The sequence below is a fragment of the Halichoeres trimaculatus genome, unplaced genomic scaffold, assembly GCF_033239565.1.
Source record: "Halichoeres trimaculatus isolate MK-OKI-2021-1 unplaced genomic scaffold, fHalTri1.1 fHalTri1_scaffold_21, whole genome shotgun sequence".
Classification (NCBI taxonomy): domain Eukaryota; kingdom Metazoa; phylum Chordata; class Actinopteri; order Labriformes; family Labridae; genus Halichoeres; species Halichoeres trimaculatus.
Window position 1 is genome coordinate 15,993,841 of NW_027437199.1, and position 17,200 is coordinate 16,011,040.

The 17,200-nt window shown below is 39.4% G+C and overlaps 1 protein-coding gene across 1 annotated transcript; it reads right to left on the bottom strand.

Annotated features, from left to right (window-relative positions):
* Positions 1-960: 960 nt before the first annotated feature.
* slco1d1 (solute carrier organic anion transporter family, member 1D1) lies at positions 961-16,646 on the bottom strand. The gene is made up of 15 exons (XM_074698558.1): positions 16,427-16,646; positions 15,870-15,975; positions 11,983-12,124; positions 11,090-11,222; positions 9,513-9,637; positions 9,210-9,356; positions 9,018-9,116; positions 8,369-8,626; positions 7,282-7,446; positions 5,315-5,510; positions 5,012-5,177; positions 4,650-4,834; positions 4,499-4,563; positions 4,222-4,339; positions 961-3,228 (listed from the first exon to the last, which is right to left on the bottom strand). The coding sequence occupies exons 2-15, from the start codon at positions 15,918-15,920 to the stop codon at positions 3,015-3,017; spliced, it is 2,064 nt and encodes a 687-aa protein (XP_074554659.1). The 5' UTR covers positions 15,921-15,975; positions 16,427-16,646; the 3' UTR covers positions 961-3,014.
* Between the last annotated feature and the right edge of the window lie 554 nt (positions 16,647-17,200).

Consider the following 17,200-nt stretch of genomic DNA (forward strand, 5'->3'; position numbering starts at 1 on the left):
GCTTGCTATGGCTGCCTTTTGCAGCAGCTCTCTCTTCTTTGTCTGTTTCTTGTAATTTTTTCATCTCTTTTTCTTAATCTTTGTATTTGAAGTGGATCATTACTTTGTATGGCTCATTTGTTGGTCATGGACACCAAACTTCTTGTGTCTTCAGTGATATTTTTACTACTTTTTCTCCTGTGTTAGTCTGGAGATCCTACATGTAACCATGGCTGCATTGTTTACATGTGAAATCAGCTGTTAGCAGCCTGTAGCATGTCAATGCTAACTGGTGTAAGGCCTGATGTTTCCCCACAAGGTGAGGAGAAGGAGGTGAGGACGACATGCTGGTTCTCAGGTGTAAGCTAAGAAGTGATGACATGGACCTGTCCTTCCATCCATCTTTATTGGGAACATAAGATCTATCTCCAATAAGATGAACAAGCCAGTCGTGCAAACCCAGCCACAGAGGAAATACCAAAGGGCAGAGTAGCTTCATGCTATTCACAGACATGGCTAACAGAGCTAACATCAGACACCATCGCCACATTGGAAGAGCTTCACCTACTGTGAGCAGACAGGATCCAGGAGACAGAGACTGAACAGACTGCTGAAGAAGCTCAGTCCTGGACCCTGTGGAGGTGGAGACTGGCTGAACTGGAGAATGATGGAGAAGCTGTCATCATCTGTTTTCTTATGGAGCTTTTTGCACTTTCAATACACTTTCTTACTTTTAAGACAATTAGGACAATTCTATTCTATTCTATTCTATTCTATTCTATTCTATTCTATAATGCTCCCAGCAAATACAAATAAACTGTAGTTATAAGCTGTCTACCCTGGCTAAGTGTAAGTCATGCAGCTGGTTTTGTCCTTTAGGTTTTAAGCCCTTTGGCTAAAAACAGAAGATCTTCCAAATATACAAAGATGAAAGTAATAAAATATACACAGGTGAATAACATTGTGAAAAAAATTGTCTTTAATGGTTCAGGATATGCTTCAGGGACAATCAACAAAACAGTTAAAAAAAGAAGAAGAGAATTGGCAGTGATGATGATAATAAAAAAGAGGCTAATATACAAGCACAAACATGTTGAACTCAAACCAATTCAAACCATCACTATTAACAGTAATTATATAAAAACAGTAAAACATTTGATTCAAAACTGCAAAACAGTCAAGTTGAGTAACATCCCCTTTTCTTTGAACTCACTCTCCTAACTACAGGGAACTTTGAAAGACAAACAGTGAGTTTGAGGATTACGTAAATGTGAAAAATCAATAAGGTTTGTGTAAAATGATGTGACATAACAGGCGAGGTGTCCACATGTCGGACTGCGGTTCAAGCTTTAACACTCAGAATAAAGGTTAAACAACCTGTTCAGTTACTCGTCTCAAGCTCCAATGTTCTCTTTGCTGCTCAGGTTGACCTGATCTAATTTTTCAGTGCTTAATGTTTTTTTAAAGGAGTAGTTCCAAATTTTGAGATTCATACAGTAAATTGTAGGGATACACTGATTATCGGCTGGGACGATATTTGGCATTTTGGGGCATATCGGCAATGGCCTTTTATTAGTCCCAAGGCCGATAATTCTAATGTCAATGGAAAATCCCATTGATGGGCTAACGCAATTCGCGTCATGACTATCTCACTGTCTATGAGCTTATTTTAACTTTCACAGACACAAAAATCCGTCCTCTTATCAATACCCACAGGAATATGTTGTTGTTGTTGTTTTTTTAAGAAATGTTTTAAACTGCAGACATCCAAGAGCTGCTCTTTGATGCTTCTCTGCACTATGGAATCCCTAGATGGTCAAAACATTTAAAATCAGTCATGTAAAACCAAACAGAAAATTAGTTCAACTGCATTACTTCCCTTTAAAAGGCACAACAAACTCAATTCTGTTCTATTGCAGTTACATAGAAATTTTGGGAAACTTTATTTGCTGTAGAAAACTTAGGCTATTTATTTTTTTTAAGTTTTCATTTAACTTTAAAAAACATGCTGCTAAACGTGGGAGCTGTTAAATAAATATACGTTTGAAGGCATATGGATGTGGTTAAGTGTTGGAGTTTGTATTGTTCAAATGTTTTACACCAATATTTTCACTTTGACTGTAAATGAATATTGACTTCAAATATCAGTAATCGGCCTCCTTGCCTACTAACAATCAGCATCAGTATCGTCCCAAAAAATCTATATCGGTCTCTAGTAAATTGCATACCAGTGTCTAATTCACATGACAAATGAAAAGCAAGTTGTCATTTAGCACAAATGAACCCAAGTTTGCAGAGAAATCAGGTCCATAATGATAAATAGGCCAACTCTAGACAAAACCATTGTATCTTTTTAAGATGTACACTGTTGATTCTTTTTTCTTTTGTCATCTTTGTGTTTTTTCAGCTGGCTCATTTGCTCTGAAAGTTTAAAGGTTTGTCTGAAACAGTTATTAAAACTATAAAACACTGTACAAAGTTGAATTTCATAAACTGTATACACATAAATCACTCTGAGTATGAAGTCACAGGACGAGACGGTACAATAATTGCATGACCTAAAGCTCTTCAAGTACACACAGATGACACAACTTTCAGGTTTTCTGATATGTTTGTTAACTACCTCTAAAATACTGAAATATTTTTCTCAGTTGCGAGCATCATGGTGAGGAAATATGTTCTGCTCTGCTGTGCATCACATCTCTTACTTCCATCTCTTGGCTGTTGTATCAACAATCTAAAAATTACCTTTAAGTTTGCTCAGGTTAATGCTCCTGTCAGATGAGGGTTGCATATCGTTGGAACATTTGATTCTTGTTTGAACTGAACAGGACCAAACAACAACCAAAAACTCAGTTGATGTTATTCAACACAGTCTGTGTGAAACACAGGTTTACTGCTAACAGATTAGAGAGTGCTGACACTGTACCATTTCCCATTTGGTCCAGTGTGGATGTAGCAGTGTACTTATTGGCAGTGAGAATAGCTGTATTTGATGTTTGACCAATGCAGTAGTGTTGTCTTCTGTCAACACCTCAAATAGTGCTCTCATTGTTCATGTCCTCTTTGTTTTTGACAATGTTAATGTTGGCGTGTCCATTACTCGTATTGTTACCATCATGTCCATTTTCTTTGGCCTGATTCCGCAGTGCGATCTTTTTCTGTCTCTTGACGAGTTTGAAGTACAGGACTCCCCAGAGTGTGTTAGCCAGGAAGTAGAGTCCAGTAATCAGGCCCATGAATGTAATTCTGTAAGTGTAGAGGACATATAGTGTCAGGCTCAGGTTTAGATGCTAACCTACTGCTACAGTTTTCATTTATAAACCACAAATAACACAACATTTGTGAATGTTTTGGGTGTAGAAATCCAGCACATACTCTTCGTTTCTCTACTTTCTAAGTCTCCAAGCTCAAACACTATTTAAAGGATACTGAGGGTACAGTTGTAGAACAGCTCCACACATGTTCCTCAACAAAACCCACAATTTTTAGTGTTAACACTTTGGATTTTTTCACAAGTTGAATAAATAAGAAAAAAATGAGAAACAAAGCCTTGGCAAAAGTTTAGTCAGGAGGACAGTATCCTGTCTTGTGCAGTCATCAGAAGTGCACATCGCCAGGTCATTGTTTTCCCATCACATCTCAGCTGTTTTTATAAGACTCTCTGTGACCAGTATTCCCGTCATTGCTCTGTCTTACAGTTTCATCTGCTCCATGATCTCATCAGCTTTAAGCTCTTCTCTGGAATTCTTTAGTTTTATCCTCTCGTCAGCCTCTAAACACCACAGGGTGACAGATTCTCCTGAAGCTCAGGGTAGAAATCCTTTAGCCGGCCTATCTCCCAAAGAGTTTAAGCCCTCAAGAGACTGATGTGTAGTATGATATTGACAGTAATTCAATATCATATAGTTTCTGTGAAATACATTGATAAAATTTAATTCATAAACTTGATACTAAGCAAAAATTCAAGCAGAAAGATGTCTGTTTACCCATTCAGTCATTCTTAAAGAGGGGGTATTGCGCTTTCCCAGTGAAACATATGGGTTTTTTTAAACACTAGTGTGAAAAAAAAATTGTGATATTTTATTTCCACCAAAAGATCCCGTTTGTTTTGATTAAAAAAAATCTTGAAGAGTAAGATGCTCAAATTCCTTCATGTGCACAGTTCACAGCTCAAACAGGATCATTGGGAAATTCAAAGGAGTGAAATAGCAGACACATTTGACTTTAGGTTTACTTTACCTAAATGCATTAGCATCATAGAGTCTGCATGCTCCACGGCCTCCACACTGCTTGGTACCCCACTTCAAACAGGTTCGGTCAATAAGCGCTCCAAAGTAGATTGGAGGAGGTATCCCACCTGAACAGAGTCACACATCCAAAAGTTTGAATTCACCTTTAACTGCTCTCAGTCTTTACTCTGTTGTGTGAGGTAAATACGTCTTTAACAGTAAACTCTAAATAAAGTTTTACTTTTATATGATAAACCAAAAGACCCTTCTGTGACATTGATACTCACCCAGAGTTCTTACTATCAGTGTCTGCATTCCCAAGGCAAGTGACTTTAGGTCTTGTTGAATGGACCTGGAAGATGCACAAACATTATCTGCATTACTAGAGGAGTCCTTACTGTAGTGTAAAAGAAACTAGCTGTAGAAGCTCTGATGTACCTGAGCAGCACAATGTATCCTGGTGTTCCCCCGCAGGCTGAAATAAAGGATCCCACCACTGACAAAAACATGTAGATCTTGAAAATGTCCTCACAGCTGCTCTTCCTCGGGCACTGGCCCAGAACGACTGACATGTTCATGCCAGGAGTCATCATTTCCCCAACACAGGTGCAATTATGAAACACCTGAAAACAGCAGGAGACAGAGATTGAAATGCTTTTATTTTGGTCTCAGGTTTGATGCTTTCAAAGGAATTTGTTCCCAAATCAAGCTTCCAAATGGGCACTTTTAAAATTGACCACACCTTTAAGGCTCTCAGGAGTTATTAAAGCACTATTAAGAAAGAGGAGTTGCTGCCCTACCATTTCCTTGCCAGTACCGCTGGACATCTGGCAGCCAGCCAGGCAGGGTGACGCATATGTCATGCCATTATAAGCACACACTGGGTCCCAGTGCTTCAGGGAGCACGAGCAGCCCATGTTGCACTCTGACAACAGAGTCCGTGGGTCATAGGACACGTGAGTATTCCTGGAGCACAGACATGAACAAACACACATGAGCCACGCACACTGGTAAAGTGGAAAAACTCATTAGGACAAACAACCAAAACAAATAACAAAGAGGCGGAAACTTGACAAAGCATGGAAGTGGTTGGTTTGACTCACCCCTGATATGTAACTGTCAAACCTCCAACATCTGCATTGTCACAGTAGATGAAGAGCTGAACCAAGAGCAGACAAAAGGACCCGAGAGAGGCAGTGATCGACACCCTGGCTGCTCCGATCACACCCAACTTGAATCTCTTCAAAATAAAACCTCCAGTGATGATGCCCAGAGCTACCGCTGGCAGATTCAGAATTCCTGGAAAGATTGACAAGTTGATCAATGAAATCATTCAAAACACTGGCTGAAGAATCTATCTATCTATCTATCTATCTATCTATCTATCTATCTATCTATCTATCTATCTATCTATCTATCTATCTATCTATCTATCTATCTATCTATCTATCTATCTATCTATCTATCTATCTATCTATCTATCTATCCATCCATCCATCCATCCATCCATCCATCCATCCATCTATCTATCTATCTATCTATCTATCTATCTATCTATCTATCTATCTATCTATCTATCTATCTATCTATCTATCCGTGCTTTTTTTATATAAATAGGTTGCAAAATGAGAATTTTATACATTACAGGGCCTGTGAGGACTTTTCCTTTAAAGTTGATTGCAGAGACACCATTGGCCGGAAATAGCGCACTCACTGTCATGATATGACTCCTAGCATGGTGTGTGTTTGTTTTGAAAAATGGGTGGTGATAGGATCTTCTTTTTGACAGTACTTTTTTTTTGTTCAAGAAAACTTTTTACTGGATACAATGGGCCAAGGTAACGTATTTATCAACAATTACATGGCGCTGTTGTTTGAAATGTGACAACAAGCAGACTTTAGCCTTTAGCGTAGCTGGCAGTCCAGTCTGCTCTGAGACATGTTTTCTTTTTCTCTGTGACATTCCAGCTCCAGTGTCCATTAATTCAGGAAATCCTTTTCAGCAGAGAAAAACAGATCTCTCTTCTCACTACTAAACTTCATCAGCTGATGTGGTGTTGTCAAAGGTACTCTGACATGCCTAGGGCTGGGTACTGAGTCAGGTACTTTTATAGGTACCGACCGAAATCTGTCAAAAGTACCGGGTACCAATTCACATAAAATCAAAAGGTACCATGTTTACGTACTTAAATGCATCCTTGTGACAGTGAGGGAGAGGAAGAGTAGGTGATTTTCCATGCTGAACATGAACACAGCATTGTAAGATTATATACTGAAGAATAAATGTGCTAGATTAAAAAAAAAACACATTTTATTCTTAAATAAATTGATAGTTGAGTGAGTGTATTTGAGTATTTGAGTACTGGTACCGATTGCCAGGTACCAGGTATCAGTACCACTTCATTTCAAATGTGAAAGGTACCCATCCCTTGACATGTTGTAAATTAATATGGTCCTGTCTGACCCAGGAAGGAGGCTGAGAAACAGCACTTATAACTAAGCTATTTTGGTGCTGATAATCTCATTTTAGGTTTTGGATTACAATCTGGCATATTTTGACACATTAGGCTTTTTCAAGATCACTAAAATAAACTCCACACAGTTTCTTTAAGCTATGTATACTCTGTAAACAACCACCTGAACTTTTTCAACTTCACTGTTACCCAACAATCAAACTGTGACCTTACTCTTTCCCCACTGTGCTTGAGAGCTGTGTTACGAGACTGTTAAGCTTATCAAACATGTTTGTTTTGCATTAGAACTGTTGCATGTGAAGATGTTCTAACAACAAACTTGATTAAAGTAGTCGGTTGCAGAACAATGATTTCAAATATCCATACTACAACAATTACAAAGTGATGTTGGTAAACTGCCATAAAGTTAATCATAGCCAAGGGGCCCCCTTTCCAGGCAAACACAATAGGAGAGTCCACAGTGGTCTACTTAGTGCTTTCACTTCAAGTCAACTTTATCTCTTGCGATCACACTTCCCTTAAATAACATCATTGTTAGAGTTGGCAACAGAGTGCAGTGAATGTAGAATGAATGGGTTTCCCCTCGTGCTTCGTACCTATCAGGAAAATGGCCTTTGAGGCGGATTGGCCATAGATCTGCTCCAGGAATTTTGGCTTGAAGGTGATCATTCCAATGAAGCCGTTAACAGCCACCAGGTAGGTAAGAATCATCATGGAGTAGATGCTGTTCTTGAAAAGTCTTTTCAGGGAGGGTATAAAATCTGGTGCCAAACAAAAACAAAAAGACAAAAATAGCAAAAAATTTTCATCATTATAAAGATGAATATATTCTCCTTATTACACTGAGACAAATATATGAAAAAGTGCACTCTAAATTGCAGAATTTGACCAAATACCTGATCATTTTAAACGATATTGTCAAGAAAAGTTGTTAACTTTTATTTAGCATTTTGAGTTTTACTTGATTTTGTTTAATCTTATTTAATTTCTATTTTTCCACTTTTTTTCTTATTGTGCATCTCACTACCATGCCTTTGATGTTGTAACAACCATACTTCACTCTTGAGATCAATAAGGTCATATTTCTCTTTCCTTTCTATGATATCTATCGTCATTTGAGCAAAGCAAGTATTCAAAAGAACATTATTTATACAGCATGAATATGGCATAGCCTCTTCAGCTAATGTCTGATTTCTGAATTGAATGGATTTAACAGAAAATATATAATTTGATAAAGAAAAAAATCCAGAGGGAATTAAATATTAAACTCATAAATGATTGGTGTGTCTACTACGGTGAGGTATATGACCAGGCCTTAGTCTGATTAACCATTTCCACATGTACCTGACCTGATTTATTGTGGTCAGTTCTCTGTGGTCAGTCCAGTTATCAGAGTCACAGGTCTGGCCTCTGTTAACTATCTTGTTATTAATTAAGCCCATAAGGCTCCAAAACTGTTTGAACAGTGTCACGACTCGTCTTATTCTCAGAAGCCTGTAGATTTATAATTGTCTGGATGTTCGATTATTACAAGGTGGCTGTTGCAACAGTACACCATGAAACCATTAAATGACAACACAAAACACAGATCAAAACGTGATAAACGTCACAAACATAACTTCAGGCAGGGGGTATGAGTGGCATCACTCAAAAGCACTAGTACTTTGTAGGCTTGTATGGTACCTTTGGCCAGCTCCTGGAATGTAACTGGCTTTTCCTTCTCATGATCCTGGTTTTCATCTGGTAGGAAGTTTTCCTGCTCTGGTGCTGCCGTGAGCTCTGTACCTTTGTTTTTACTCTGCTCCTCTCCTTGCTTAGGCAAAGACTTAGGAAGGAACCAGAATGGGATACCGGACAGTAGGACAACAGTGCCAGTCACTATAAAGCCTAGCCACCAGGCTCCCACCCAGCGGGAGTCCTTATAGTTGATGGTGATGGTGTCTGGTAGAGGAGGACAAGAAAAAAGACAGATATGGAGGAGTTTGTCAGACTTCCATTGGTAACCTTTAACCCTTTTGTGATAACTACTTACACATTACCCAGAGGTAATGAGAAGTCAGCCCTCATGTTTATGGGCTGTTAAAAGCTCTAATCCACAGAGTAAATAGTGAACCAGTCCTGCTAAGCATGATAAAATGTTGAGAGTTCATTTCATCCCTGTAGGATTTGTCATTCTCTTGTGCAACGATGGATTAGAGGTTTGATGCCAGATTTGAACAAAAGGCACTTCCTACGTCTGTACAAAGCTAACCATTCAATCTTTGTCTAATTGGTCAATGCATTGCGATCATGTTAAGCACATATAATGCAACTTTTCTGAACCATAGTCTACCTAAATCCACAGATCCAATGTCCACGTAGATCTTGGCGAGGTAAGATCCAAGCATGAATCCAAACATAGGTCCCAAGATTCCCACTGTATGAATGCAGGCTAGCAAATAGAGAAAAATAGTGGACACAAGGTTAAACATTCTCAATTCAAGTTATTTAGAGCAAGGTTGAGACATGGTAAAATGTTACCAACCCAAATAGAAAGGAGTGTTCTCTTCTCTGGAGAAGTCATCCAAGTAGGAAACACCCAGAGGCATGATGGGAGTCTCTCCAATTCCACGCAGCATGTTACCAAGGAATACATAGATCCACATGGATGAACCAGCAGCCTTTTCACAAGCTGGGGAAGAAAGACAAGACTTATGACATAGACTGAAACTGTTAAAACAGTGATTCTGAAAACTCTCTGGAGCTTGGATCAAAATACCAAAAGGTCCCAGACTTCAACCTCCAGTAAGATCCGAGGTGTTCTGCTGTCAGTGAGCATGCAGTATACCTGTCTTAGCCTCCAAATCAGGGATGTCATCTTCATCAGTCATGGTGTGATTTGCCAGACAGGGCAGTACGGTCTCAGTGCTGTTGGTAGCAGTGTTGTGAGTCATGCTGGTCTCATATTTATACCTGAAAAAATATAAAGGAATGTCACACAAAGATAAACGATTAAAAAAATGATGGTAGACACCTCTAAGATTTGATGAATTGATGATTTTCCTAATCCCACAACCACCCTTGAAGCAGGAACCTGGGTCAAAATTTTCACACAAAACACATTTTTTTGTTGTTGTGTTTCGTGTCTATGTAAGCCAGCACATTTGAAAGTTCTTCGAAGACAAAAACAGTGAGTGAACTGCTGCTGCCAGATGGCCAGGGAGTGGCAGATGCAGTCCCTCAGCAGTGGGAAACACTCTGCAGAAATACAGACCAACCAACAGCTTGGAAGACAAATCAAGATCTGGGCATCCTGGGAAGTGACCACATCCTGATCCACAGGGAAAACCACCAAATGACATCACAGGAGCTTTTCCAGTGTTCCACCTGCGCTGTGCGTGGCCGACCTTTAGATCAAGGCTGTCAACAGGACCTTGATCAATGAGAGACAGAGGGTAGCCTCGCATCGTTGGGCACACGAGAATTGTACAGGCAGGAACTGGAGGAGGATGGTCAGATGAGTCCAGTTTCCTGCTTTATCTTCCTCCTGCTAAATGGAGGGTACGCAGAAAGCCAGGCAAAGCATTATCTCCAGCATATACAGTTCCTACTGTCAAGCACAGTGGAGATCAATCAGATGGCTGATTGATCTGTGGGGGATCGTTGATCAATGATTGGCCCATCCTTACATATGAAACTGATCCTATATACCTCCGGGAAGGTCTGACAGCCAGCCATTGTTGCTTTTTGCTCTGAGACCTAAAGATTTTATTGTTTCACAGGTATTGTTCAATGATTTTAAATGAAAGAAGACTGGGACATTGAAGGTATATGCTGTTAGTTATAAAAAAAATAAAAAAATAAAAAATTGGTATCGGCAGGTCAGGCTTTTTGAAGATCAGTGATCAGAGATCGGCCAGACCATTGTGATTGGTGCACCCCCAGTGGAGACAGTATCATGTTTTGGGAAAGCATGAGTGCCATTGGACATCGCACTGAACTCTGCCAATCTCCAAACTCACATGCTCTCTTCTACACGTGCACTGTCTCATCGAGGTCACATTTGGATGTCACAACAATATAATGCCCTTTGCCACAGATGGCCATGACAACGTGGCTGCAGCGGCACAGCATCCAGGTCCTGGAGTGGCCAGCTCACAAGTCACAAGCACAAGTGTTTCCCACCATGTAAAAATCAATGAAGTAGGTTTCACTGCTGATATTTCTGTAAACTTGATTTAACTCCTTTTTTTTGTTGTCAAACAAAGACACAGAGGTTTTGATTTTCCCTATTCTTGTATCTCAGTTCTCTCCATTCATAGCACCTGTGCTTCCACTAACCACTCTACTGCAGGATGACCTGACAAGGCCAATATTTATAACAACACTTGAGTATTATGAAAATAAAGGAAGTTGTGTACTAACTCTCCCTGGAAGAAGTGAGGCAGAGCGATGAGATAGGATCCAACAGCCATGATCAAACAACCAATCCCAATCAGCCGGGGACGATGGAGCTTTGCACCAAAGTAGCTCACAAAGGCTATAACCAGCAAGTTCCCTACAAGAAGACACAGACATGAAAATAATTGAGTGATGCAGCAATTATGAACAGCCTGAGGGGAAATATTTATGAAAACATAACCACATTAAGATCAATAATTAATGTGATACCACTTTTCTCAGGAAAAAAACAAAAATCTTTCTCTGTTAGCATAGCTCATCACTAGTATTGGACACAAGTAGAGACAGTTATCTTAACTGGCTGTCGTTAACCAGCACTTTTATAAGACTTCTAATTGATCTTGAAACAATTGACCCTATTTACAGTTAATTAGACTATTTTCTTTAGATAGAACAACACTGGATAGTAGAAGTGTGTGCTAACATGATGAGTTTCATGAATATATTTTGTAATTTAGTAAACATGTGTAAGAGCCAAGCAGCAACCTCGGGTCTAAAAATATAAGGCAGTGTAGAAACTGTTGGTGAGGAGGCTCAAAGCCCGCCTCATTTCAAACATGGCCCCTGCCAATGACTTGCTTCAGAACTCCGCTTGAGAAACAGACTGATGACATCACTAGACGATGGCATACATTATACTGTTGATGGTAAGAGTATATCAACCCTTTCATCTACTTTGGAAAGAGAGAGACAAGCATTTTTTTTATCTTTCAGATTGCAGATTTGTCTGTCACTATGCAATAAACCCATCGTCCTTTTCCCAACATTTTAAACTCTTTCAAAGAGAAATTATTAATAAAGTCCATTGAACTTTGCAACATAAGATCTTGAAAAGTAAACAAAAAATTTGCACATACCCATTTCAAAGCTGCCATCTATTACCCCAATTAGGGAGCTTGGGATATCGAAGCGCCTCTCGATCTGGGTGATGGAGCTCTTCATATAGGCTCCACAGAAGGCTTTGGCAAAGTATACAAAGGCCATAGAGGCCAGGAAGAGCTGAAAAACAACAAAACAAGATGTTCATAAAAACCTCCAAAATAACAACGTGTAATTCATCATTGACTGGATTAGATACAGGTAAAGTGTGAATGGTTGTCAGTAGTAGGTGGACTGCAACATTGTTACATATTAATATCTTCTTGATGACTTCCTCGTGAAAGGTCTGATCTTTGAGATTCCAGCCATGATCGTGAAGATTTGTTGATCAAGGGTCAATACAAAAGATTTTAAAGCTATTCATGCAGAGCTTATACGAAATGGATTGTCCTTCCATACTTTATTTTAAAAAAAATATTTAATCTTTTATTCAGTCAACACAATGCTTGTGGTTGACAGAAAAATAATATACTTAAAATATAACAATTTGATATTTGACATAATTAGAAAGCACACATATAGAGTAGGGTTGTCAAAAGCAGTGGCGTCGTTAGGCCTAATTTGAGGGGCTGAAGCCCCCCTAAAGTATCATCAAGCCCCCCTAAATGATTTGAGGTGATTTCAACATACTACTCTCACCCTCTATGGTTTTCGCGGGAGATGTGAAATAGCGAACGAGTCGAGTCTTTTTGTGAAGCTTTTTCAAATGAACGGTATGAACCAATTGACAGTCGTGAGTGAGCTGTTCGTTCTAAAACGTGCAGGCAATTTGTATTCAGTAATGGCCTGCAAACAAAGGGCTGACACAGAGCAGCGAATCAGTTATTTTTGTTCACTGAAAAGTGCTGTTCAAAAGAGTCGACTCGTTTCAGAACGTCCCATCTCTCGCGAAAACCATCCCGGTACTAGTACAACTGAAGTTACGAAACAAAACCTCTTTTTAGTAGTGGAAGGAGATAATACTTTGATAGTAGAAGCTAGCTTAACTAATGAGGTAAAAACGACTCACAAAGGGCACACAAGACCGTTTGGAGGGCTGAAGAGTTTATCTGATGAGGCAGAGACAGGCTAAACTTTCATATAGACTCCCAGCGTTTGAGCTAAGCTAGGAGCGGTGGGCAGGCTTTATCCGTCTCTTCTTCCTTGTTACTGGACGGACAGTCAAAAGGATGGAGGCTATCTTCTTGTCATGGACTCAGGAGTAAAGCAAGACACAAGAAGTCTTTATTCAAGCCATCAATGAAGAATGGATATGAGGAAGTTTTTCCAAAAAATAAGTATTTATCACTGATGGTAGTTAACAATTGACTCCAGCCCTGGTGGCCCCAGTTTATTTTTAAAAATATGAACAGTAGGAGCTACCCTCAGGTCTTTAGGTAGGCTGTTCCACAGATGGGGGACATAATAATAGAAAGAGGCTTCCCCAAGTGTTTTAGTTCTAACTTCAGGTACCATTAAAGTCAACTACCTGATGACCTGAGAGCCCTACTTGGCTCAAATGATAAAAGCATATCTGATAAATATAAAGGAGCAAGACATTTAAGAGATTTTTTAGACTAATAAAAGAACCTTACATTCTATTCTAAATCTTTTCTAGTCACTAATGTGCCAAAATTTTATCAATCTGACTTCAAAATACAAAACTATTATTGTGTTGTCTGCAAAAGTCATGGCGTTAGTCTCTATGTTGAGCAGTTATTAACTCTATGTGTTGTGTTTCGTTTGTTACACATTTGATCATTTGCATCTCCTGGGGCTGAAGCCCCCCCTGTCCCTAAATCCTAGTGACGCCCCTGGTCAAAAGTATCGATACTAAAATGTTGTATCCGGAAACAATACTCACTTTCAAAAGTATCGATACTACCCCTCACCCCCGATGCCGAGCCGCTGACGCTGCGTCCCTCTCTCTCTGTCTCCTCACACACACACACGAGAGCAGGCACCCTCCCCTCCCCGTGACGCACTCAATAACAAAACAGCATGGCTAGAGCTTGTGCAGGCGGGCCAAATCAAGCTGTTTTGGTCAAAAATGAAAAAGGTAAAAGTGTTGTTTGGAGGTATTTTGCCTTCGAGGCTAACGAGCTTGGAAAACCGAAGGACACAGATAATTGTTAGCCATTAGCCACAACGAGCGATTAAAGGCTGACGTCACGTTAATGATTATAAACAGGGCTGCCAACTGTCACGCATTCGCCGTGAGCCTCACACATTTGGATGGTTTCACCCGCACTCATGCCACACCTCCGATTTCTCACGCGCAAGTCAGAGGCACAGGAGCACAGAGGACGCAGAGGTCGTGTTGTGTAATATACAAGACAAGCAGGTATGCACCCTATATCCACTAGAAACCCCCAAGAAATACAATATAACTACTATAAAACTTAATTATAGGATGGTTGTGTAACTTAAACTTTCACTTTCCGTGCACGCGCGCTCCTCTTTGTGCCGGCGTGCGTAAAGGCGCAGATAGACACGCATCCCAGCAGACAGTGAGAGATTTTCAGTCACTATGTGTGATTTTATATTTTAAACTGTCTTGATAGCTCATGAGCACATTTTAAATGCACACAGAGACTCAAAAAAGACGAGTCAACCTTTTGATGAATCAAAATGCAGCATTGTTCATCAGTCCATCTGAGCTGCTGTTTTCACTCACTCACTGTTTTCTAAATGATAAATTCATCCCGAGGTTCCCTGGGTCACACATTGTTCATGATGTGAGCAATCTTTTAAGGATCAAGCTTCAAATACAATCTACTAGTGCAGTGGTTCTCAACCTGTGGCCGGAGGCCCATAAGTGGGTCTCAGGGCTGTTTTTAGTGGACAGTGCATGAATCAGGCAAAATTTTGTAAAAATGTCTTTATTTTATTTATTTTTTGCACTACCTCAGGCCTGAAACTTTCTTTTTACACAACTGTTTGTTGTGTGTGTGTGGTACTGTTAATTGTTACATGTTGCAACAGAGGTTATATTTGCATTTTTTTGTTAATAAAAATGTTTCTTTTAAATATTAGGTTCTTTCTTTTTCATCCTTGTGGTATCGAAAATAGTGTTGAGAATCGAATATTTTCCTGAGCATCGGTATCGAGTTGAAAATTTTAGTATCGGGACAACCCTAATATAGAGATGTTAATTGAACATGCTGTTTAAGTTCTGGAGATTGAATTGAACAATGTATCTGAAAATCCTGAATTTAAATCCCAGGCTGTCTGGTGACACACTTTCACAGACACAAAGTTAGTAAAAGATTAAAAGGAGATATTGGAAATTAGTTGAAGTTTAGACAACTGAAGCTAAGCTACAAGTCCAGTTGTCTAAAAAAGCTGTGTCAACACAGGATTATGAAGATAACAAGACCAAGTTACATAAATACCAATTTTTGAAAAGACAAGCAACAATATGTGCTACATGGTCCAAATACAGGTCAGGTCACTACAACAATCCCACAGCTTTTGTTTTTATCAGGCACTTAAAACCCACCTGACGGGCTCTTAATGTTATCTCTCTCAATGGTGGTTAACCTGCATTTTAACTCTCCTTGACCCCCATAAACAGCTCTGCTCTCATTTCTAGACCAATAGTAAAAACATCTCCTGGTGTCAAAGTCTCAAAGTCTGATCTGTTAAGTAGAAAATTAGGCTTTTTGTGTTAAAACTTTGACATCTACTACTTGACCAGGTAGAGCATTTGTTGATAATTCTGACAGAGAAAAGACAAATACAAGGAGATAAGGATTTATAACCAGTTTGCTGAACAAGCTTGACTTGTCCGTTTCAAATCCAAACTATAGACTTAAATTGTAAGGAGAAAAAATATTAGGTGTGTAACTTTTTGTGAAGTAAGTAAAGGTTGCATTTCATCTACCTTGAGCTTGGAGCAGCAAGCCTCACGTGTTTTTTTGGCTTCCACACTCATGGTGCTGCTGTGTGATTAACAGATGCAAGGAAGCAGACACACAGCACTCCAACACCTGTAGAAACACACCAAAAGCGATAGAGCATTATTACCGTGCAAAAATAAATATAATGATATATTTAAAAAAAAAATCTTTTAAATATCAATAAAATAAAATAAAGTGAAATAAAATAAAAATAAAATAAAAATAAAATAAAATAAAATAAGTAACAAACAAACTCCTGTCTTATAAGTCAGAAAATTAAATCAAAGTTTTAAACAAAAAAAAAATCATCAGTGATGTCTAAATCGCAAAATTGTCCAAACTTAATCAAATTGTGGAAAATTTTTAGCAATTTGCTGTTTTTATTTATTTATTTATTTATTTATTTTACTAAAATACAAATACTAGGCAAGGCATTTAAATTAATGCATTCATAAAAAGTTTCAATAATTTTTACTTACAACTTTAAGGAGAAATATTGTGCATAAATACAAAAAAAGGGACAAAAAGTCAAAGTATTTACCTGAGAGGCAGCAGCGTTTCTGTGAGGGATGGGAGGATGTGGTGTTGTAGCTGCAGGCTTGTACCCAGCAGGACTTTGTGCTCAAAGCAGTAATCTTATCACAAACAAACTACAACATCACCTGTAATCAGTAACCCAGCCACTTGTTGATCATGTCAATAAAAACCCCACCAACTCCTGCGACCCTCAAGCGCACAGACACGCGCACAAGAGCAAGCCCAAACGTGACCACTCTGGTTGGGTAAGGTCCAGTGGGATGTAAGTCCGGGCTGCACCGGAAGGTTCACAGGTTCACTGAATGCAAACACACACACAGACACTCACAGCCTGCACACACAAACACATCCTCCTCTGTGAACATCATAAGCCTCCAGAGTATCCATCCCTTTGAATGCACAACAAACAACAGCAGCGTGAAGCTAGCCAAAGCTTATTTTACAAGCTGCTGTTTTGTGTTAGTCTGCTGTTTTCAAAGACTGAAATGCTTTCCTCTTTAGTAGCTTTGTAAGGCTGGGTGTTTCCTAGGCATGATCAAAGTCTTCCTGTCCTATTGATAGCCCCTAACAATGGCTTCTCTCTAAGTACTTGTAGCCGAGGGATGCACCAATACCGACTCCAGCATCAGGGACTGGGCTGGCTCTAAAGGTTGACGAGCAGGATGAGCTGGGGGACACACCTGCAAGAAAGCTACGCGAGGCAGAGGCCAAGCTATCTGAACTGTGTGTTTGAAGGGTTACCATTCAAGAGAGAAGACAACTTCCCTTGAAGACAAAC